This window comes from Urocitellus parryii, chromosome X (genome assembly GCF_045843805.1).
Source record: "Urocitellus parryii isolate mUroPar1 chromosome X, mUroPar1.hap1, whole genome shotgun sequence".
Lineage (NCBI taxonomy): Eukaryota > Metazoa > Chordata > Mammalia > Rodentia > Sciuridae > Urocitellus > Urocitellus parryii.
This window is the reverse complement of record NC_135547.1, coordinates 30,038,269-30,061,516: the sequence shown is the minus strand read 5'-3', so window position 1 is coordinate 30,061,516 and position 23,248 is coordinate 30,038,269. Positions and strand designations below refer to the sequence as shown.

Genomic DNA, 23,248 nt, shown 5'->3' with positions numbered 1-23,248 from the left:
CATAATATACCACAATTTTTTCATATCCCTGTTTGTATATAAAGTATGTTGACACCCAATTCGTGACTTCATACATGTACTTTGGTGGTATATGTGTGTAATAAAATTATAATGCAAAAAAACCCCCCAAAGTATATGTATAAAAACATGAATCAGTGTGAATATACTCTATATACAAAGATATGAAAAATTGTGCTCTATATGTGAAATAAGAATTGTAATGCATTCCACTGACATGTATTTAAAAAATAAAATCAATTATAAAAAAAGAAAAGGGTGTTGGAAGGATCAAGCAAACGCATATTGAAAGATTCAGAATTTATAATAGTATTTTATTGGGGTGACTATATCCTAGAGTTAAAATTGAGCAATGAAGGGGAATAATCCAGAGACCATAAGATGACAGCAGCAATGAGTGGCAGTGGATGGATACTATATAATCTGTGTTATGAAATTCAGAACAGGGAAGTTTAGGGAGGGGAGTGGTCTAGAAATGTGATAAGGAACAAGTTGGACAACCAACTCACCCTGTGGGAGGATAAACAGCCATTATGTGAGGTCTGTAGGGAAAGAAATGTTTTCACAGAAGATCCAGATTTCCTTTAAAATCAGAAGATGAAGAAGAGAGCGCACAGAAAGGAGGCTAAGAATATAGAAGGTCCAGAGTTCCAGGAGGTATGATGGAAAGGCTTCATTAGTTGGGGAAACCTGAGAGATGGGGTCAAAATGGCCAATGTACAAAGCCAAATGGAGATTAATCTCCATTTGAGGGTTGGCTTAAGAGTCTGGGGCTTCTTATAGTGTCTGACATAAATGGACAAATGTTCTAATGAGAATAGTCCCTTGTGGACTTGAGGTAGTGATAGTCAGGTAATAGGGAGGAGTGGGCACCTGGGGTCCTCCTTGATTCTTGTTGATAGAAGTAAAGGTTTAAGGAAGCTTGATATTTCTCCACTCTGAGCTTTTACTTGAGATGCATGGGCCCCCTCTTGACTGCTGTTGACAGAATAACAAGGAACTGTGGTTTTAGTCTCAGTGTATTATTCTGCTCTTGACTTCTTCCAGGGGAAGGGCTATATATGGGGTCCCAAATGAATCCTCTGTTGATGCAATTGAGAACTTCTAAAGTAAGATAGGTGTTAGAGCACAGGGCTCTGATACCTGATGATGGGAGGCTAGTCAAAAGTCTGAGGAGCACTGAAATTCCATGGCTCTACTCTACCCATCAATCTACCCATAGGTGACAAAATGATTTCTGATTGAGGAGGAATGGTTAAATAAATTGTGGTGTGCTGTAGCCCTCAAAAGCTATCACTTTCCTATTTCTCTTTCTCTCTTTCTCTCTCTCTCTCTCTCCATTTCTTATATGACACAAAAAGATCTCCAATATGAATTTCACCCATGAGGTGAAAAAAAGCAAAAGGAAAATAGCATGCATAGTATGATCCAATTTATTTATTTATTTTTTAGGGTACCAGGGATTGAACTCAGGGGCACTTGACCACTGAGCCACATCCCCAGCCCTATTTTGTATTTTATTTAGAGTCAGGGTCTCACTGAGTTGCTTAGTGCCTTACTGTTGCTGAGGCTGGCTTTGAACTCGTGATCCTCCTGCCTCAGCCTCTTGAATAGCTGGGATTACAGGAATGTGTCACTGTGCCCTGCTAATTTATGTTTTTTTAAAATCAAATATGTATAATATATATGTAGATGCACCAAAAAGTTTCTGGAAGGTTATACATAAAACTATCATTGATTACCTATGGGGTTGGAAGGGAAGAGCTGATGAGGAATAGAAGAGCAGGGCATAGAAGGAAGAGGTGGGGATTACATGTTGTAATTTTTTTTTAACTGTGGATTGAACCCAGGTGCACTTTACTGCTGAGCTACATCCCCAGCCCTTCTTATTTTTGTTTTGAGACAGCATCTTTCTAAATTGCTGAGGGTATCCCTAAGTTGCCAAGGCTAGCCTCAAACTTGCAATCCTCCTGCCTCAGCCTCCCATGTCACTGGGATTATAGGCCTGCATCAATGCACTAAGTGTTGTAATGTAGAGAGGAGAAAGTTGTAAGTATTTGGTTTCAAAGTCAGATTCTTGTACTACATAACTGGGTAATCTTGGGCCAAGTTACTTAATCTCCCTCAGTTTCTTCATCTATAAAGTGGATATACTAACTAGCATCGACTTTACATCACTTTGAGAATTAAGTGAGTTAATATATGAAAGAATTTGCAACAGTGCCTGGCTTAGGGTAAGTACTCCATAAACATTAGCTATTATTATTGTTAGTATACTTCTTTGTTGTTTGAACATTACATAATGTGAAAATCATCAAGCGTTTCCTTTGAAAAAGCTGAAGCCCATAGAGAGGGAGAAGTTTAAAATATAAAAGAGATAATAATAGGTTAAGTAAGGTTATTGAGAGACCCATACTTGGTTGGTATTTGGAATGCAGCTGGAGGAGTTAGACCTAGATTGGAAAAGTGATATCTTTCTTTTTAACAGTAGGAAAGAGTGGCTGTGAAAATATTTCTAGTTTGGTAGTAGGAAGTGGTTGTCTATCAAGAGACTTCTATCTTATTTTTAGAGTGTCCATAATTTAGGGCTGTCCAGGAATTGGAGGTTTTTTTTTTTTGGTATCAGAGATTAAACTCATGGGCACTTAACCACTGAGCCACATCCCCAGCCCATTTTATTTTTTATTTTAAGACAGGGTCTCACTAAGTCACAGGGTCTCGCTAAATTGCTGAGGCTGGCTTTGAACTTGTGGTCCTCCTGCCTCAGCCTCCTGAGCTTCTGTGATTACAGGCATGAGCCAACACACCTGGCAGGAATTGGAGTTTTGAGAAGAATGGAGAAGCTTGGGGAGTGTCACTGGGGAGAATGAGAAAGTGAGCTAAAAACATGATATGTATCTCCAGATAAATGAAAGGTTCAGTTGAGGCCAGCAACCATGAATTTAGAGAGGTATCATCTCCCCATCTTGATAAAAATAACAATTTAACAGTATTTTGCATGGATTATCTTTAGTTCTCATAACAACCTCATGAAGTAGAGTAGAGTACAGTTGAGAATACAGACAATGTTTAAATAAGTTACCCGTGGTCACAAAACAAATAAGTCAAACTGGATATTTACTTGCTTGGCAATAATAGAGGAAAACAGGGATAGTGGGTTTGGCTTATTACTAACTTGGTCTAGATGGTTAATCTTGATAGTCTTTTGATAAAAAGAGGGTCTTAGGTCCCAGATTTTAGCTATATTTGGGATTGGAGTTGGGAGCAGCTGTTTTGTTGGTGTGAAAGGAGCCAGGCAATTGGACAGACCAATGCATTTTCTCATCTTTGCTCTGAGACTGATTTTTGGGGGTGGGGGTGGGGAGTGGTTTGATTCTCAGGTATGTTTTGCAGTGATAGTGGATCTAAAGCCAGGCTGCAGCTACCTCTAAAGTGTTAGGCTGAGAGGCAATTTGTGGGAAATGTGAGCCTATTCAAAGACTTCACAAGCTGTAGATTCTGAGAGATGTGAGGCCCAGCAGGGATCTGGTAGTGGCCCAAATCTTTCTTGCAGTGAATGAAGCTACTCCAGTGTTCAAAGCTGTGGCCCAGCTCCTAGAGAAACCTTTTTTCCATGCACTCTCTAAGGGGTTTGGGTGCCATGCTTAGTGCTCAAGAAGTTTATAAAAAAGAAAAAGAGACCTACTGCAAACTTCCCTAGGCAGCATTTTAAAGCCTTGTGTCAAACTTTCAAAATCCCAAGAAGATAAACACAATTGTTAAACATTTAATGTTTCTTATACCTGGGTTACTTCTTTTAGTAAAGTGTATGATAGACTTGGGGTTTCTGGATCTTGTGCTACATGTGCATTGGGGGCCCTTATAAGTTGCACAAAACATTTATGCACAAAAGAAGGATAAAGAATGTGTATGTCTAGGACATAAAGGTCCTTTATAACTATTTATTACATGAATACATGAAGTTCATTTTTAATTTGTGAAGACATTTATTTATTTTATGACATGGTTTGTTGTAGTCATGATTTTACTTAAAGTTGAATCTTTTCTGGGAGCAAAGCCCCAATAATTATCTTGGAAAAATAATCCACTTTAAAGTTATACCATTTACAACACAATATCTAGAAATTCATTGAAGTGAAAAGTGGGCACTGGTAATGTATCTGTGTAGGTGGATCATGAATGAACATACTTATGTACACATATAGATCTGAATATCTCATTAATATTAAGGACCTAACTGGGCATTTCTCATAATTCATATTAGATTCTGTAAACATCAAGAGTGTATTACATTTTTTATAATTTAGATAATTTTTTTTGTGTGCTGGGAATCCAAATCGGAACCTAGGGACCCAACTCAGGGTGCGTGCTAGGCAAGTACTCTGCCACTGAGCTACATCCCTAGCTATGTATAATTTTATGGAATTAAGTTAGCTATTATTTCTAGCAGTACAAATTTTCATCATACTTTTGTGTGTGTGTGCTGGGAATTGAACCCAGGGCCTTGTGCATGCAAGGCAAGCACTCTACCAACTGAGCTATACCCCAGCACCCATACTTTAAAAATATTTATTTTTTGGTTATAGGTGGATACAATATCTTTATTTTTTAATTTATATGGTGCTGAGGATTGAACCCAGTGCATCATGCATGCTAGGCAAGTGCTCTACCTATGAGCCACAACCCCAGCCCCCCATACTTTTTTTTTTCTAAATGTTTATTTTTTTAGTTGTAGTTGGACACAATACTTTTATTTTATTTATTTTTATGTGGTGCTGAGGATCAAACCCAGGACCTCACACATGCCAGATGAGTAATCTACTGCTGAACCACAACCTCAGCCACCCCATACTTTATTTTAAATATTTATTTTTTAGTTGTAGTTGGACTCAGTACCTTTATTTATTAATTTTTATGTGGTGCTGAGAATCAAACCCAGGGCCTCACATGTGCTAGGTGAGCACTCTACTGCTAAGCCACAACCCCAGCCATATATTTTTTTAAGAGACAGTGTCTCGCTAAGTTGCTTAGGGCCTCTCTAAACTGCTGAGGCTGTCTTTGAACTTATGATCCTTCTGCTTCAGCCTCCTGAGCAGCTAGGATTACAGGGGTGTACCACTATACCAGGCAGGGAAATAATCTTTGATGTAAGCAATGAGGAACAAGTGAAGATTCCAAATGATACAGGGATTACAATTAGACTCAACTTTAAATTTTCTTTTTTTCCCCCTCTTTTCTTCTCTCTCTTTTTTTCTTTTTTTGGTTTCTTTGTTTGGTGCTAGAGATGGAACCCAGGGCCTTGCACCTGGCTAAGCAAGTGCTCTACCTCTGAACTACACCCCAGCCTAGAGCTGAGCCACAACTCCAGCCCCCTCAATACTTTTTAATAAGTCTAAAATTAGTAGGTTTCAGAAACAATAACCTCAAGAAACTAGGAGGACCATCCAGGTGTTATTAATTTCTGGGTCCATAAAATTAACTTTTATTTACTAGTGGAATATATACTTATTACATATAGTGTTAGCATATACAGACAGTCTTTGACTTATAATGTTTCAGCTTTAAATTTTTTTTTTTTTACTTTATAACAGGGCAAAAAAATACATATACAGTAGGAAACCTAATTTTGAATTTCATCTTTTCCCAGGCTAGTGATATGCAGTATGATAGTTTGTAGCTATGATGGGCAATGCTGGTGAGCCAGGTGCAGCTTCCAGTCAGCCATGTGATAAGGGGTATAAGGAAATAATCCATACTCCACCAAGTTCTGTGTTAGTAAGTTATGAAGTTTGTTAGGTGTGTCAAATGCATTTTCAATTTAATGATACATTATGATAAATAATGATGAACAGGTTTTAGGGGTCATAATCCCATTGTAAGTCAAGGAGCACTGTATATAATCTAAAGCATATTATCTACTTTCACTCATCTCAAACTGTAACAATATCTGTTTATAATGTATTTGTTATTAAATGACAGGCTCCCAGGGTAATGTGAGTATTGCCAGGAAAGGAAGGATATTTGGTAAGAAACCTGACAGCTTGGGGTCTGGGCTTTTTTGTATGTTCATAAACTCAATATTGTAAATGTCACAGAGTTGATTGATGCTGGGAATGTGGATTCACACTAAGGACTTTCACAAGAGATTGATATATAAATCAGAAGGCCAGTTTTTTATAAAGACAAACATATTTGTTTACACAGATTTGAAAATAGCAAAGTTTTTCCCTGTGGGAGGGTCTTCATGGGAAGCCAAATTACAATCTGAAGATTATTGGTACCATAGAATCAAGACAAGGTAAGTTAGTTGCATAATACCATTTGCTATGATTGCTCTAATTATCCGTCTCCCCAATATTAACTAGAGTATTTGTTCCCTTGTGTATTTGTTTTATTGATCAGAGCATAGCTATCCCATTTCTTGAGTAGTGCCTAACTCAGATTTTTAGACAATTTCTTCTATGCTTTCTTTGATGACCAAAACCCTCAAACTGGCATAATTTTGTTTTCAACTAGCTTTTCTTTTAAAAATTACATCATCAAAATGTGTTTTTTAGGGCTGGGGTTGGCAGAGTGCTTGCTTTGCATGCACAAGGCCATGGGTTCAATCTCCTGCACCATACACACAAAAATGTGTTTTTTAGCTGTGTCAGATTACATCAGTAGTGCTCACCTAAAGGCTTTTGAGCCATATCCCCAGCTCTTTTTTATGTTTTATTTGGAGAGAGGATCTTGGTAAATTGCTCAGGGCCTTGCTAAATTGCTGGGGCTGGCTTTGAATTTGAGATCCTCCTGTTTCAGCCTCCAGACCGCTAGGATTACAGGTGTGCACTCCCATGCCCAGCTGAGGCTGTCTATCTTTCAAGTAAATTATCTCTCTTGGTTTATAGTTCAACTTTTAAGTATGGGGAGGTAGAGGACTGGAACCTGGTGACTTTTATTTAATAATTCTATGGGGGGTTGGGCGTGGTGGCGCATGCCTGTAATCCTAGCGGCTCGGGAGGCTGAGGCAGGAGGATTGTGAGTTCAAAGCCAGCCTCAGCAGAAGTGAGGTGCTAAGCAACTCGGTAAGACCCTGTTTCTAAATAAAATACACAGTAGGGCTGGGATGTGGCTCAGTGGCTGAGTGCCCCTGGGTTCAATCTCCGGTACCCCCACCCCCCAAAAAAATTCAATGGGGGTACCTTACTGTGGTTAGTGGAGTTACTAGATAACAAACAGGATGCTCAATTAGATTAAGACAATTGAGTACTATATATTTTCAGTGTAAGTATGTTCAAATATCAGATATACTTACATTAGAAAAGTATTCATTGTTTATCTGAAATTCAAATTTAGGAGTCTTGCATTTTTATTTGCTAAACTTGAAAACCATACCAGTATATTAACATGAAGCTATGAGACTTGCTTGAGTTTGTGCTGGTTGGTATGCAGTAATCCATTTGGGTGTCTCAGGGAAAAAAACAGACCCACTTTAAAAAAAAAAAAAAAGAAGTTAAACGTAGGTTCCACCAAAGCGTGGACGAATCTTGACCCTTTGAGGAACCCGTAACTGACGCAACTGTTATAAAGGCTGTTTTGGTGGATTCCCCGCCTCCTCCATTCTTCCTTCCTGCAACAAGAAAGAACTGTTCTAACACTTCTTCCTTCTCAAGTCCCGCCCTTTCAGCTGTCCGCAATGGAGAAGAATCGGTTACCCAAAAGGAGCCTGTGAGAGTGCCGACGTGGAGTTCAGAGGAGCGGAAGTCGTCAGATTTCACTGAGAGCCGTAAAGCGCGTCTGGCTTGTTCACCTTCCGGATAACGACAACAGCTCCGACTCTCAGTGCCGGCCTTCCTCGTGTAAGGGGATCTGCCGGACCCTTGCTAATTCAATTTCTTTCCCTTTCCGGGCCCTTCCCTATCGTCGCCCCCTTCACCTTGGATCATGTTCAAGAAGTAAGGACATGTGTGGCCTCCATAGGCTGCTCACAAAGGCGGTGGGAGTGGGGTGGGGAAGAGGGCGAGAGCAACAATCCTCTTTCTCTCTCCCCCGCCCCTGCCATCCTGACTCCCTAAGGTTTTCTATAGTATATGCTCTCACTCGCAACTTGCAACACTTCTTTAAATTTTCAATCCCTAATCCTCAATCTGGCTTCGGTCCCTCCACTCCCATTTTCTTTCTCCTTAACTCTCTTCTTTTGCCCCCCCCCCCCCAATCTATCGCCATTCCTAGGGTTCTACCAATCACATTCTTGCACTGTGATTTAGGGGCATATCCTCTTTAGGTGAGAGGGGAGCCCTGCACTCGCTGCCATATGTTTATTAGTTATGAACTGAATAAAGGAAGGCTTGACTTCCTGGGTCATGGGAGTGAAGGAGTGTGGGTGACAGGAAGCAAGCGGCCTGTCATGCCTATTGCCTAGCTGCCAGATTAACCTTGTCTTGGAAATAACGTGATTGCCCCGTAGGCTATTCAGTGTAAGGAAGACAGAATTCCTTGGGAACCTACCTAGTGGGTTTACCTTCCACATTTGGTAGAGGCAAAAAGCAAAGGGGAACATGGGCAAAGGAAGGTGGGTTTTGTGCATGAAAATTTGAGAAAAATAGATAGGGATCTTAAAAATTATATCATCTTCACCACTTTAAAAAAATGTTAGCAGATTACACTGCCTAAGAACAGCTGATTTTTCTGTGTTATGCTTGGTTTTGGCCTTTTGCAACTTAATGCTTAAGGCTTTTTTTTTTCTTAACAGGTTTTATTATTTATGGGAATATGTTTCTTCCTTTGAGTAAGATTAGGTAGCTGATTACAGATTATAGTGCAAACTGTGTTTTATCCATAACCCCTTCCCCCAGCTAATTGCTATATATGTGACAATTTATTATTAAAACATGGTTTTGTATTGGGCAAAAAAGGGAAATGGTGTTTCAAAAAACAGTTTATTTCATAGTTATTCTAAGGATTGAATACTATCTTGGGAATAGATGGCCAATAGATTACCCAATTAGAACAGTAATCTTTAGATATTCTAATAGTTTTGCTTAGCAATGCCTTTTTTTTTTTTCTTGCAAAAATCACTTGGCAGGTTTGATGAAAAAGAAAATGTGTCCAACTGCATCCAGCTGAAAACATCTGTTATTAAGGGTATTAAGAACCAGTTGATAGAGCAATTTCCAGGTATTGAACCATGGCTTAATCAAATCATGCCTAAGAAAGATCCTGTCAAAATAGTGCGATGGTAAGTCTTTGCTTTTCTCTGTGTAAAGCTTAGAGTAGCTGAATGTTTAATGTTTATGTTGCTCTTATTCTAAATGAAATTATTTTCACATTAACTATTGATAGATTAATGATAATAATAGACACAGTGACAATAAAATATCATGTATTTGTATTTTCAGATATTTCCTATATGCATGAAAAGTGTGGTTTTATGTATTGATTGTTTTATTAAAGGATTACATTGTAAATTTAGAGTTGAACTTATTCCTGTTTGTTTTTTTTTAGAGATATGTTTTATTATCTAACAATAGAATTCAAATAATAAAATGTAAAATAAAATTGGTTGTAGCAGGACATATTTTCTCTACTGGACTGATACTATAGGAAAAACAGTGTGAACAATGTTTTTTGGCCAGGATCTTTATTTAAAAGTTTACTATATCTCTGTATATGCTTATTTCATGTTGTAAATTTTAAAGGATATTTTATTTACATTCGTTTTCGAAAGAATATCTAACTTGGTACTTTGTGACATTTGTCTTATAGCCATGAACATATAGAAATCCTTACAGTAAACGGAGAATTACTATTTTTTAGACAAAGAGAAGGACCTTTTTATCCAACCCTAAGGTTACTTCACAAATGTAAGTCTCATTAGAAATGCACATTTGAAAGGTGTTGAAAGTGACTGCTGATAGTTAATTTGTTATTTATTAATACTAAATAATAAGGAATATAAAGCTAAAGTGAATGCCCATCTTGCGGTAAATCAGAAAAATGCAAAATCTCCAATTTTGCATTCCAGAAAGCCCAAGAAAAAAGCCTTCATTCATTCAACAAATATTTATTGAACTTACTATATGCCAGGCACTAAGTTAGGATCTGAGAATACTACTTGAAGCAAAGACAAACATGGTCCTGTCCTTATGAAGCTAGCTGAGAGAATAGACAGCAATTAGATAATCACACAAATATGTAGCCATAAACTGTGATAATGGTCAGTAGAGATAATTCTGTATATAGGAGAGCACTGGCTAAATGTGGGAGTCCCAGTTATTACTAGTTGAGTGTCATGATCAGATGTTGTGAAACCAAATACTGTTTATTTCATACCCACATTTATAGTTATTTGAGTATATTACAGAAGAAAATCATGGAAGATATAATGTCAGTGTACATAAGAGGTTTTCAAAATGGGAAGCAAAATTTCTGTTTTTTAGTCTGGTATTCTGGCCAAGAGGCAGAAGGAAAGGGAATGAATGGCAGGCTCTGTTGTTGTTGACTGAATGAATTTGGCTTTTTGGTAAGAGGAGATAAATTTGAAATTACTTAGTGGTACAGAGGTCAGGAGAAATCTGTTAGGCAAGTCTTTATAAGGGAATAGTTACACCAGGTGTGGTGGTGCATGCCTATAATCCCAGCAGGAGGCTGAGGCAGGAGGATCCTGAGTTCAAAGTTCAAAACAGCCTCAGCAATTTAGTGAGACCCTGTCTCTAAATAAAATACAAAAAAGGGCTAGGGATGTGGCTCAGTGGTTAACTACCCCTGGATTCACTCCTTGGTACCAAAAACAAAAATAGCAACAAAAAACCAAGGGAATAGTTAGAATTATTTGATTAAGTATTGGTTTTGTCAGGTTACAAAAAAACTGATGGAGTGAAATCAAGTCTTGATGCAACAAGAAATTTTTTTTTTTTTTTTACAGAGAGAGAGAGAGAGAGAGAGAGAGAATTTTTTAACATTTATTTCTTAGTTTTCGGTGGATACAACATTTTATGTGGTGCTGAGGATCTAACCCAGTGCCCCACGCATGCCAGGCAAGCGCGCTACTGCTTGAGCCACATCCCCAGCCCAAAGAAAAATTTTTAAATGAGAATATTTTGGGGACATTAAGACATTTTGATATGGCTATTAAACTATGAGCAGAGACAAAATCAGATGTATTTCTGTTTTGAAAAACCAACAAAAATTCAAGCCTCTCCCCCCAAAATGTAAAAGACTTTCCTGAACTATTGGGGAAATTTGAATATGGTTTGGCTCTAAAATGGTAAAGTAGAATTATTAAATTTTAGGTATGACGATAGAATTGTGGTGGTATAGAATGGCTTTATTCTTAGGTTTGCTTATTTATGATGAGGCATTATGTCTGAACTAACTTTCAAATGATAGAAGAAAATATGTGTGTATAAATAGAGATAAAGCGAATAAAGCACAGTGTTAATGAATAATTATTAGATGTAGGTGGATAGTGTCCAGCTATTCTTTCAATTTTTCTATAAATTGAGCATTATCATAAATTTGGGGAAAAGGATGTTCCTATTTAATAGTATTGTATGGGATCAGCCTTTTAGAACATCTTTCTTATTTTTATGCAAAAAGTAGAATAAGGACTGGGACCATGGAGCATGCCTGTAATCCCAGTGGCTTGGGAGGCTGAGACAGGAGGATTGCGAGTTCAGTGCCAACCTCAGCAATTTAGTGAGGTGCTAAGCAGCTCAGAGAGATCCTGTCTCTAAATAAAATACAAAATAGGGCTGGGGATGTTGCTCAGTGGCTGAGTGCCCCTGAGTTCAATCCCTGATACCCTCCCAAAAAAGAAAAAGTAGAATAAGTGGCTGGGGTTGTGGCTTACTGGTAGAGCACTTGCCTAGCATGTATGAGGCACTGGGTTCGAGCCTTAGCACCACATGAAAATAAATAAATAAAGATATTGTATCCATCTACAACTAAAAATATTTTGTAAAAAATAGAATAATATGGTGGTTTAAAACATGAACATGGATTCTATTCCGGGTACATATCATTTGGCAAGTCACTTACCCTCTTCAAGCTTTGTTTTCTTATCTTTAAAAATGGGACACTAAAGTGGGCTGGGGATATAGCTCAGTTGGTAGAGTGCTTGCCTCACATGCACAAGGTCCTGGGTTCAATCCCCAGTCCCACACACATAGACACAAAACGGATACTATAATTATGTGTCTCCTGGGCTGGGATTGTGGTTCAAGAGTACTTGCCTAGCACGTGAGAGGCACTGGGTTCGATCCTCAGCACCACATAAAAATAAAATAAAGATATTGTATCCACCTAAGACTGACTGACTAAATAAATAAATATTTTTTTAAAAAAATTGTGTATCTCCTGTGGGTTGTGAGGATTAAATGAGACAGTGCATATAATATACCTAACATAATGCCTGGAAAGCAGCAGGCATTCATTATATGACAACTATTACAGTGAAGTAGTAATTGTTCAATAAGTGTTTACTACTACTTATCATGATTATCATCATCATCATCAAGGGACTGTTATTAATGAGGTTGAAGATCTAAGAAACAAATTATGGTTTGTGAGTAGTGAATACATTCAGTCAGGTTCCCTTGTTTTTGTACTTTAGTAATAATTGGATGTAAGTAATCCAATACACTAACAATAGTTATTTCAATTACTTTGGTGCTATGTTTAAATTAATCTGATCTTTTTTGTTTTTGTTTTTAGTACTGAGAATTGAACCCAGGGGTGCTTAACTATTGAGCCACATCCCCAGCCCTTTTTATTTTTTTATTTAGAGATGTTGTCTCTTTAAGTTGCTTTAAGGCCTCACTAAGTTGCTGAGGCTAGCTTTGAACTTGCTATCCTCTTGTCTCAGCTTCTCCAGTTGCTGGGATTACAGGCATGTGCCACCACGCTTGGCTAATCTGTGATCTTAATAAGAAAAAGACTTAATCTGTTCTTCCACTAGTGAGAAATCTAGTGGTAAGACATTAAAATTAAGAAATTTTACCTATTATTGTCATTTCTAGAGAGTGCTGAAAAGCTTAAAAAGTTTTTCTCCCATTGTTTGAAACCCTCTAGGGATCCTTTAACTACTTGGTTATGAGTTATTAGTAGACATCACACACATGCATTTTTTTAAGATTACAAGAGGATATGTGCACATATTTTGGTAAATACAGAAATAACCAATAATTACTTATTTCTATGACCTAGAGTTGACTATTGTTAGCATGTTGGATTACTTACATCCAATTATTACTTACATCCAATTATTTTCTGTAATATGTGTAAATGCTTATTTTGGTGCTAGGGATTGAACCTGAGGCCTTGTGCATACTAAGTATGCACTCCACCACTGTACTATACCCCCAGCCTGTTTGTCCTCTTAAGATTGGGCTCTTTTTTTAAAAATTTTTTTTTAAGAGAGAGTGAGAGAGGGGAGAGAGAGAGAGAATTTTTAATATTTATTTTTTAGTTCTCGGCGGACACAACATCTTTGTTGGTATGTGGTGCTGAGGATCGAACCCGGGCCGCATGCATGCCAGGCGAGCACGCTACCGCTTGAGCCACATCCCCAGCCCAAGATTGGGCTCTTTTTAAATGTAGTTTCCCCTATTACTAACATCTTACATTGGTACTATACAGTTACAATTTCTGAACGGATACTGATGCATTATTATTAATGAAAGTCTATAGTTTAAATTCAGGTTTACTCTTCCTTTTGTTCAGTTCTGTGGTTTTGCCAGATACATAGTGTCCAGTATCCAGTGTTACAGCATCATATAGTAAAACATTCCTGGTATGCTACCTATTCATCCTTCCTCCTTCTCCCCTACCCTGACCCCTAGTAACCTCTGGTATTTTTCAGTTTTTTATTCTGCTTTCTTCATTTATCATTAACATTTCCTAGGGCATTCAGTGTTCTCTAAAAACAATGTTCTATTATATATGTGTATGACTTTTTCATAGACATACCTTAAGTCATTTATCTTTACCTTATTGTTAGACATTTAGGTTGATCTCAGTTTATTTCAGTCTTATTAATTTATATAATTTATTTCTTCTCTTCTAGATCCTTTTATTCTGCCACACCAGCAGGTTGATAAAGGAGCCATCAAATTTGTACTCAGTGGAGCAAATATCATGTGTCCAGGCTTAACTTCTCCTGGAGCTAAGCTTTACCCTGCTGCAGTAGATACCATTGTTGTATCCTTCCCAGGCTCTAACTGCTAAAAAATGTATTCATTGTGTTCTTGTCATTAATGAATGATCTATCATCTAAGAGAACACATTATATGTACTTTTTTAGAGGATACTGTTCCTGTTGTTCATGCCTTTCTGATTATAGTAGAAGTAATGAGAGTAACTTTTTATTTCTTGATTCGAAATTGTTTCATTTGAGGTAGTTTCATAGAAATTAAATGGAATCAAGTTATATATTATAAGTCACAGCTGCTGGGTAGCAGTGCATTCTGTAATCTCAGCTACTTGGGAGGCTTAGGTGCGAGGATCACAAGGTGGTCCGCCTTGGCAACTTAGGGAGACCCTGTCCCCAAAAAAATGTGTCTGGGGAGAGGATGGGTGTATGTTTCTCAGTGATAGAGTGCCCCTGAGTTCATTCCCCAGTGCAGAGAAACAAAAATCACAGCTGCATTGCAACCCAGCCCAGTTAGGGCTTATTGTTACTAGATTCAGGATACAATCTAACTTTTGATTACTAATCAGAAGAATACAGGTGATATGAGTGGATTAGTATTTTGGACATTAACTTACCTCTCTTATTGGGGATTGAAACCAGGGGCACTTTATCGCCAAGCTATGTCCCTAGCCTTTTTATTTATTTATTTTTTAGTTTTTGGCGGACACAACATCTTTGTTTGTATGTGGTGCTGAGGATCGAACCTGGGCCGCACGCATGCCAGGCGAGTGTGCTACCGCTTGAGCCAAATCCCCAGCCCCCTGTCCCTAGCTTTTTAATTTTTTTTTTAAGACAGGGTTTTACCAATTTGCACAGGATGTCCTCAAATTAATTTGTGATCCTACTGCTTCAGCTTCCTAAGAAGCTATGATTAAAGGCATGCACCACTACACCTAGCTCCCAAGTAGATATAAGGATCTATTCAACTCCTGACATAGTTGAATAATTCTGCATTATTTGTATTTCTCTATGTAGTGCTATTTCAACTATATTCTGGATTAAATAGATTTTTGTCAACGAGTCTGTACCAGGAGGTCATCTCCTTTGCCATAGGCAAAGTGGCCATTTGCCTCAGGTTAAGAAATAGGGAAATTGTTGAGTATGTCCTGTGCTCAAAAGAGGCTATCCTCTGTTTTGGCAGTTTTAGCTAAAGGTTAGAATAAGTTGTGTGTTTTCTTTTAGGAACAACTTGTGTTTTATAGATACTATTCACATAATGGGTGCTCAAATATTTGTGGAACATTGAATGAATTGAAAACTAATGGAGAAAAGTATTCTTTTTCATGTGTATGATTTCTCTAAGTGTTGGTAGGTTTTTAGTTTTGGACTTTCCTTTAAGTGGAACATTTTCCTAGTACTAGACATTGTTTTTGGTGGGTGGGTGGGGGTGCTGGGATTTGAACCCAGGCCCTTGTATATGCAGGGCAAGCACTCTACCATCTGAGCTGTATATCCTCAGCTCCTTAATACTTTATTTGTTTTTTTTTTGAGACAAGGTCTCACTGTGTTGCCCAGGCTGATCTTGGACTCCATGGGCTCTAGTGATGCTCTTGTGTAGCTGGGATTACAGGTACGTGCCACTATACCCAGCTACAATTGTTACTTCAATGTGTACTTTACATAAAGCCACCATTCAATGGTCAAAATAGTAGAATGCAAGTTATCCCACTGTTTGGTAATAATGCACCAATAAAAAAGAAAAAACAAGACAGACACTAAAATAATTGATATTTATTTATGTGCAAGAAATTTTATCGTTTTTTGTATGACATGGTTTTGTTAGCATGGTATGTAGTATTAATATTTGACTTAACCAAAATGATAATTAAGAACATTTTTATTTAACATTTCTTGAATGTGCTCATATCCCCTGCCCTCATGGAGTCAGTAGTCAGGAGAGGACACAAGATGGGTTCAAAGTGGCTAACTATTAACACAAGTAATACTTGACACATTTCCCTCCCTGCAAGGCATTTTGAGAGATAGTTTTCTTAGCTATGTGTTTTCAGGCAATCATGGCAGAAGGAAAACAGCATGCTCTATGTGTTGGAGTCATGAAGATGTCTGCAGAAGATATGTAAGTCTCACTTTAGGCCCCCTTAGCTTTTGAGATATGGAGCCTAGGAGGTATCAGAATTACAGATGAAATTTGCTCATTCATACCACATCTTACAAATTACTAAGCACAGAAGCCTAATTTTTGATGTTTCCTAACATTTAGAAAGCCACTGAAGCCTCTTTTGTCTTCAGTATTGCATTCTTCTTCTTCTTCTTTTTTTTTTTTTTTTTTTTTTTGTGGTGCTGGGGATTGAACCCAGGGCCTTGTGTATGTGAGGCAAGCACTCTATCAGCTGAGCTATATCCCCAACCCCATTCTTTCTTTTTTCCTTTTTTTTTTTTTTTTTTTTGTGTGTGTGTGTGTGTGTTGCCGGGGATTGAACCCAGGGCCTTATGCATGCTAGGCAAGCACTCTACCAACTGAGCTATATCCCCAGCCCCCACATTCTTTCTTAAGTACTATGAAAAGAACCCATGTGCCTACACAGGTGTTTTATATGTATATATGGTACTTTAGGAATTTTTATTTAATATCTTACAAATTGAGAGGGGAAAATATGTTTTGCTGCTAGCTTTTAAAAGTGACACAGTTCAGCACTATGTAATATTTGTCTTAGATTCTAACTTGGTAGTATATGAAATGTAGAATATTAGAACTTTTAAATGTATTTTACCAAAATATAGGCAATATATTTTAAAAGTTTGGAACCCATTTGATGAGCAAAATTAGTACTATTAATTTTGTTTTAAGGTTTAATACTTTGATATTCTCCTGGTCTTGTGATATGATTACTGAGTTTGTATAGGCTCACTAGTTAGATTGCTTAAATCACTTTACAACATGAACTGAAGCAGAGTAATGAGCCTAAAATAGATAATAAGTGTAACAAAAATAAATTCCCTACATGTGTCTCAATAACTAGAAAATAACATTGCACTTTGTTTGCCATGAATAAAACTATAAAAATGTGTTTATGTGTTTTTCCCCTTCTACAGCGAGAAAGTCAACAAAGGAATTGGCATTGAAAATATCCATTATTTAAATGATGGGCTGTGGCATATGAAGACATATAAGTGATCCTCAGAAGGAATGCACTTGGGCTAAATATGGATATTGTGCTGTATCTGTGTTTGTGTCTGTGTGTGACAGCATGAAGACAATGCCTCTGTGGTTATGCTGAATAAATTCTACAGATGCTAAAATTCTGTTAGCTTCAGAAATTATTTTAATTTTTCTTAAACTCAGAATTGGGTAGCACACTTGGACATTAAAGGGTATTTGGTAACTAACTAAACAGACAACTTAATGTCCTATAAGGTTAATGATAGAAGATGAATTGGTAACTGAACTTGCCAGTTTATGGTGACCCCCAAATAATTTGTCAAGTTAATGGGGCTAAAAGCCAGACTGGGAATTTTATACTGTTATCCCAGGTCACCCAGCAGTACTTTTGTGTCTGTGTGTGTATTCCTGTGTGTGTTTGTTTGTTGTTGTTTAAATTTTCATTATGGAAAGTTCCTAACATATTCAAAAGCATGGGAAATAGTATAATGGGCCCTTTTTATCCATCACCCAGCTTTAATTTTTGGCCATCAATAACTACATTAATATGTATCTTTAAAAGATAAAAATAACCATAATAGCATGATCCCACCTAAAAAATTTTAACTATTTCCTAATATGATCATCTAAACTATTCAAATTCCCTCAGTTGTCTCTCTTTAAATTTTATTAGTTGTTGGTTTGCTTGAAGTAGGTAACAGATAAGATGTGTATGTTGCATATCGTTGTTGTAAATTCCTCTCCTTTTATCCTTTAAATTACATCTCAGCTTTTTGTTTGTTTGGTTGGTTTATAGTGCTAGGGATCAAACCCAAAGGCCTTGCACATGCTAGGCAAGTGCTCTATTGCTGAGCTCTGTTCCCAGCCCTATCCATTGAAGTAATTATTTAAGAAGTGTAGTTCATTTGTAAAGTTTTCCCATACATTCTGGATTTTGTAGCACTATGAAGTCATATAACATAAGTTTTATGTCCCCTATGTATCCTATGTACACATTGAAGGCTGAATCAGATTAAGGTTCAATTATTTTAGTGCCTTAAGTAAAATCATACCAAAGGACACTCACAACTTCCACATTCGGGTCCCCACCTTATTCCCCAAAGACTATGAATCTCCTTTCCTAAGGGCCATGGATCTACTTTAATAAGAATAGTAATTTGTTTTGAGAGCTTAAAAAGCAGCTGTGAATTTGTTTAGTGATAAAGGCCTTTCCTCCTCATAACCTTGCTATTATATTAGTGTCTCAGCCATCTGCATTTGGTTGTTTACCAATAGATGACATGTGATTTTATTTTTCAGATGGATACAGACATTTACAAGATTTTGGTGAATCGTGTTACAGTTAGAAGTTGGTGAGAAAGGTGAGGGTGGATAGTAAAAAGAGAGAGATTATTCTGCTGGCTGTTCCAGCTCAGCCTCTCTGGGTCTCACATAGGTGAATATAGATCCAGAGTCTGACCCTCAGATTAAGAAATCATTTCTCACTGATGAAACTTGTAAGACTTGGAGATTTCCCAGGTAGAATGTAAATGTATTGATTTATAGCAATAGGTCTACCTAGGGTAAACAGTAGTAACTAGAACATTTCTTGGTAAACATGGAAAAAGTAAACAAAGGTTGATAACTTGGGATAATATTTCATCTGGGCTGGTTTAAGTTTTGGAGAATTTTTCCTGCTTCATTATTACTTAGAATGCTTATCTGCTAAAGTCTCATCTTTTCTAAGATATTTCTGTAAAAATGCCCTGATATTTTACTTCCTGTATCCTTTTCAAGTTCTATGTATAATATTTTCCTTTTGGTATACCAGTTATATTCTTGAACTTAGCATATTGTTTTGGTTTATTATTCCTGGTATATAAAAGTATAAATAGTCTCATCAGTAATATAGTTAGAAATCATCTCTCAGGAGAGGTGTCTTCATCAGATATATGCCAGCTTACTGGTTTCAGAATCTGTTGTCTCCCCATTTGGGGGAGGAAACACACTATTTGAGATCTGTAGCTTATATTCCTAAAAAGAATATATGTATCATTTGTATCAAAGCCAAGTTTTGAACTTGTATCTTTTTGCAGTGCTGAGGATCGAATCCAGGGCCTCATATATGCCAGGCAGGCACTCTACCACTGAGTACAACTCCAGCCCTGAACTTTTGTTTTTGATGCTTAGATAACATTAATTGGCCAAGATTACCTGTGAAGAGTTAGCAATGAAAAACAAAGTACACACAAACACATATTGGAGAAGTTACAACTTTTTATTGCCTGGTTTTTGAAATGATTTATCCTTGTATCTAACCATTAGTACAGTGAGGTATAGAGAACACTTTTTAAATATTCAACATCAACATCTGTGCTTGTTTTTCTACTATGCTGAGGTACACTGAATATGTTGCCTTGGTGATGTGTACTAAATATGTATGTTCCCTACCTCCCCTGGGTCTGAGTCCTCAGCTCATCCATTTGTTTTAATCAGGGTTATCACTCTAAATGTACAGGCTTTTTCAGCTTCTCAACATTAGGTCATGCATGGAAGCCGATTCAGAGAGGTTAAACTAGCAGGTATATCAGCCTCTTTAGATACTGTGGTTGAAGGAAACTTGTTTACCCATATCCCCAAGAGTAGGAATACAGGGAGAGCCTGTTTTCTCTCAAGCAATGTGTTTCCAGTTCATTTTAAGTTTCAAAATTAATTTTGTGTCAAACCACTTTACCAGCTAGCCATGCCTATGTATTTTAATCACTTTTACTTAGCCAATGTCAATTTAGCTCAGTGGGTATTTATTATCTACTAGATTTTAGGTGATGTGGCACAAAGATGAATAATACACTAGTAGCTGCCCTTAAGAAGCTTCCAGTCTAGTTAGTAAAGAAAATTTAAGCTGTGCACGGTGGCTGGGAGGTTGAGCAAGTTCAAAGCCAGCCTCAGCAATTTAGCAAGGCCCTGAGTAACTTAGGGAGACCCTGTCTAAAAATAAAAAGGGCTGGGGATGTGGCTCAGTGGTTAAGTGCCGCTGGGTTCAATCCCTGTTACCCCCCCCCCCAAAAAAAAAGAAAGAAAGAAAATTCATATTTTAAAAAAATCTGGGTAATGGTGGCAGCCTAACACCAGTATGAAGTCAGTAGGAATTTATAAATGCTTTTACAATTTCAGTCACCAAAACTTGCAAATTACACATGAACCAAACACAAAAATAGTCCTTAGGTTGTACTCAATATGAGGCTAAAAAGTCCGAATATTTTGTAGTTGCAACAATTCATTGTTCCAGTTCTGATGGTTGTCCCATTGTCCAGCCTCTGCCTGACCAGTCCTCTCTGGCAGACTGTTAACAGTGGTTTGGTGGCATTCTGTTGGCAGCTGCATTTTTTTCTTTCATTTTCTCTCTTGTCTTTTTGTGTTTTCTGGACCCCAAACAAAAGCAGCTGGGTTTATCCCAGGGGTAATTGTGAACATTTCCAATTTGAGGGATTTGATATTCCCCAAACAGAAGTTCATATGGTGTTTATCAAACAATGATTACATCCAGCCAAGTTCCCTCTCTATACAAATCAGCAACTGAGGATACATTATTTCTAAGTACAGTACTTCAGAAGAAGACATAACAATGGCAATTCACTAAATTTGCTGAAGTATTTCATTATAATTCACTTTTTGTTATTCATGAAAATATTTATGTAGCAAGTATATATTAATGGAAATGACTGTATGCCCAAACAAAATGTGGTAAATATTTTAACTTTGTTTATCTAGGTTCCTTAATTTTGAGAATATATCTCAAGCTCTTCAAGAAACTCAAAATGATTCCAATATCTAAAGGAGTATCCACTAAAACAGATTTGTAATGAAAGAAAAGCAGTGAAAATGTATGCATCCTATGTCAATATAACCACATCTGAGGTCTCAAGCAATCAGAAACTTACTCAAGTTATTCAATAACTATAAGAATTAGGCAGTTAGAATATTTTGGAAGCCCTATAGAACACTTATGTTTAATATGTTACTAGTCGTATCAAGGCAGTAAAGATTACACTAAATATAATTGTACTCTTAATATCAGCCTTTAAGCAGCAGTTCCTAAAGAAACCATACCTGACAACATGGAGGCTGATGCATGTAAATGTATTCTATTTTTTGTATGTATTTTATACTTTGTATGTATACTTTTAATGGCAGGTAAAATAATGAGTTGAAAGACCAACAATAACATCAATTTGTTCAATATTGATTAAAACCAATTAAGTACTAGTAAAGGACCACAAGGCCATCAGATCAGGGGTGAATGAACAGATTTGAAGCCAGTTTTTAAATCAATGTTGAGATTATAAGGCAGGTTTCTTTGTTTAAGAGGCTAGCCTTTTAGAGAATATAATTTATTCATAGAAAAAATAAGAAGGATGAATGGAATTTTTTCTAATAATATCATGTTTACTAAGAATAGGTCGTGAGGAGGAAAAGTTAAAGAAAAACTCATTAGTACAATTAATATTTGCCTCTTGAAGTGAAAATTAAAGAATTCCAAATTTTATCCTTGAAGACTTTGAGAAATGAGAGATGCATTAGTAAAGTAGTTTATACTTAAAATCCTAGTTGTAACAAAGAATGGCATGCCTCATTATTAATTAGATGGATTGTTTTGGCAATTTGTGAAATATTCCAAACAGAACTGATGTTTCAGATGACTAAAATTTAGACTTGGATTAGAGGAACGAAGTAAAAGATGGGTAACCATTAAAAGTAGTTAATTAAAAATTGGGCTGTGGGCATCAGTCTTATGTGGAAGATTGTAATTCAACAGGCTATGATTTCCAAAATATAGCAAACTTCTTCATGTCCCCATATACCAAATTGGTTTATCTCTTAGGCAAAAACAGAAAATAAAAAAAATCAAATTTACCAAACCACTCAAACCTTTTTTAAAATCACATTCTAAAAATAGGGGAAACCCCATAATTTATATATCATAATTTTTATTACTTTTGTTTATTCCCCAATTTTTCAAATACTTTAATTTCAGCCAGTATGTGAACATGGAAGACTTAAAAAGCATAATGAATTACTTGACTTCCTTCAAGTTTATTGTAAATGTTCTCAAAACTCCGCCAAGAACATAAAGATTTGAAAGATAGGGGCTGGGGCTGTGGCTCAAGCGGTAGCGCGCTCGCCTGGCATGCGTGCGGCCCGGGTTCGATCCTCAGCACCACATACCAACAATGATGTTGTGTCTGCCCAGAACTAAAAAATAAATATTAAAATTCTCTCTCTCTCTCTCTTTAAAAACACACACACACAGGAGCTGGGGCTGGGATTGTGGCTCAGCAGTAGAGCTGCTGGCCTAGCACGTGCAAGGCCCTAGGTTCAATCCTCAGCACCACATTAAAAAAAAATATATATGAATAAAATAAAGGTATTGTGTCCAACTACAAAATAAATAAATAAATAAATAAATTTTAAAAAAAAGAAAGATAACCAAGATTTATTTTTTCTTATTTTAATTTTTAATCACAAGACTTGATTGTCAATGATACTTATTAACTATCATGTAATCTCCGATGATAAAACAAGTGATTTCTTCTGAGTTTTTACAAGCATGTAAGCAAAAGACTTGGTTTTCAGCAATAAATCATTGGTTCTAACTAAGCACTTGTTTGGAGAAAGTGTCATTTCTCCAAACGTGTCTTGAAAACAAATCCAGTTCTTTTTTTGCCTCAGGGGAAGCCATGTTGGGGAGTCTTCAGAGATCTGGCAACCCAGTTTTATTCTTACCAACTTCTGTTTTGAAAGGGAATGCCTTCTGTCTTTGTCCCCAAAATCTTTGGTTGTCCTACACTGATGCCTGATGGAGCCCTGAGGCTTATAAACAAGTAAGATGCTTTTCATGATGAAACTGCACGTTGTTCTGACACTGTCTATTAATAGTCCTGAATGAGCTTAAATTT

General features: G+C 36.9%; 1 protein-coding gene, 1 long non-coding RNA gene and 1 other non-coding gene across 6 annotated transcripts in view; all 3 read left to right on the top strand.

Moving 5' to 3' along the window:
* LOC144250795 (uncharacterized) overlaps positions 1-7,859 on the top strand; it is a 48,343-nt gene extending 40,484 nt beyond the window's left edge. Inside the window, exons 2-3 of the long non-coding RNA XR_013342567.1 lie at positions 6,223-6,316; positions 7,674-7,859. This is a non-coding gene — a long non-coding RNA (uncharacterized LOC144250795). The remainder of the gene's footprint in view (positions 1-6,222; positions 6,317-7,673) is intronic.
* On the top strand, positions 7,605-20,347 carry Mcts1 (MCTS1 re-initiation and release factor). 4 transcript variants are annotated; one of them, XM_026379558.2, is made up of 6 exons: positions 7,605-7,859; positions 9,086-9,238; positions 9,766-9,863; positions 14,066-14,199; positions 16,201-16,268; positions 17,246-20,347. In XM_026379558.2, exons 2-6 carry the CDS (start codon positions 9,204-9,206, stop codon positions 17,325-17,327), a joined length of 417 nt encoding a protein of 138 aa, XP_026235343.1. In that variant the 5' UTR covers positions 7,605-7,859; positions 9,086-9,203; the 3' UTR covers positions 17,328-20,347. The 4 variants fall into 4 exon arrangements, 3 of the variants coding, with proteins under 3 accessions (XP_026235343.1, XP_026235341.1, XP_026235340.1); XM_026379556.2 differs by having other exon boundaries at positions 7,606-7,955; XM_026379555.2 differs by lacking the exon at positions 7,605-7,859 and adding an exon at positions 8,408-8,572.
* Positions 12,091-12,162, top strand: Trnav-cac (transfer RNA valine (anticodon CAC)). The gene has a single exon. It is a non-coding gene; the product is annotated as a tRNA-Val (tRNA).
* Positions 20,348-23,248: the final 2,901 nt, after the last annotated feature.

What these genes read in the sequence shown, in the direction of transcription:
- Mcts1 (XM_026379555.2), top strand. An exon ending in CCTGTCAAAATAGTGCGATG is followed by an intron (nt 9,239 to 9,765) that starts GTAAGTCTTTGC and finishes TTTGTCTTATAG; the next exon opens with CCATGAACATATAGAAATCC. An exon ending in AAGATGTCTGCAGAAGATAT is followed by an intron (nt 16,269 to 17,245) that starts GTAAGTCTCACT and finishes CCCCTTCTACAG; the next exon opens with CGAGAAAGTCAACAAAGGAA.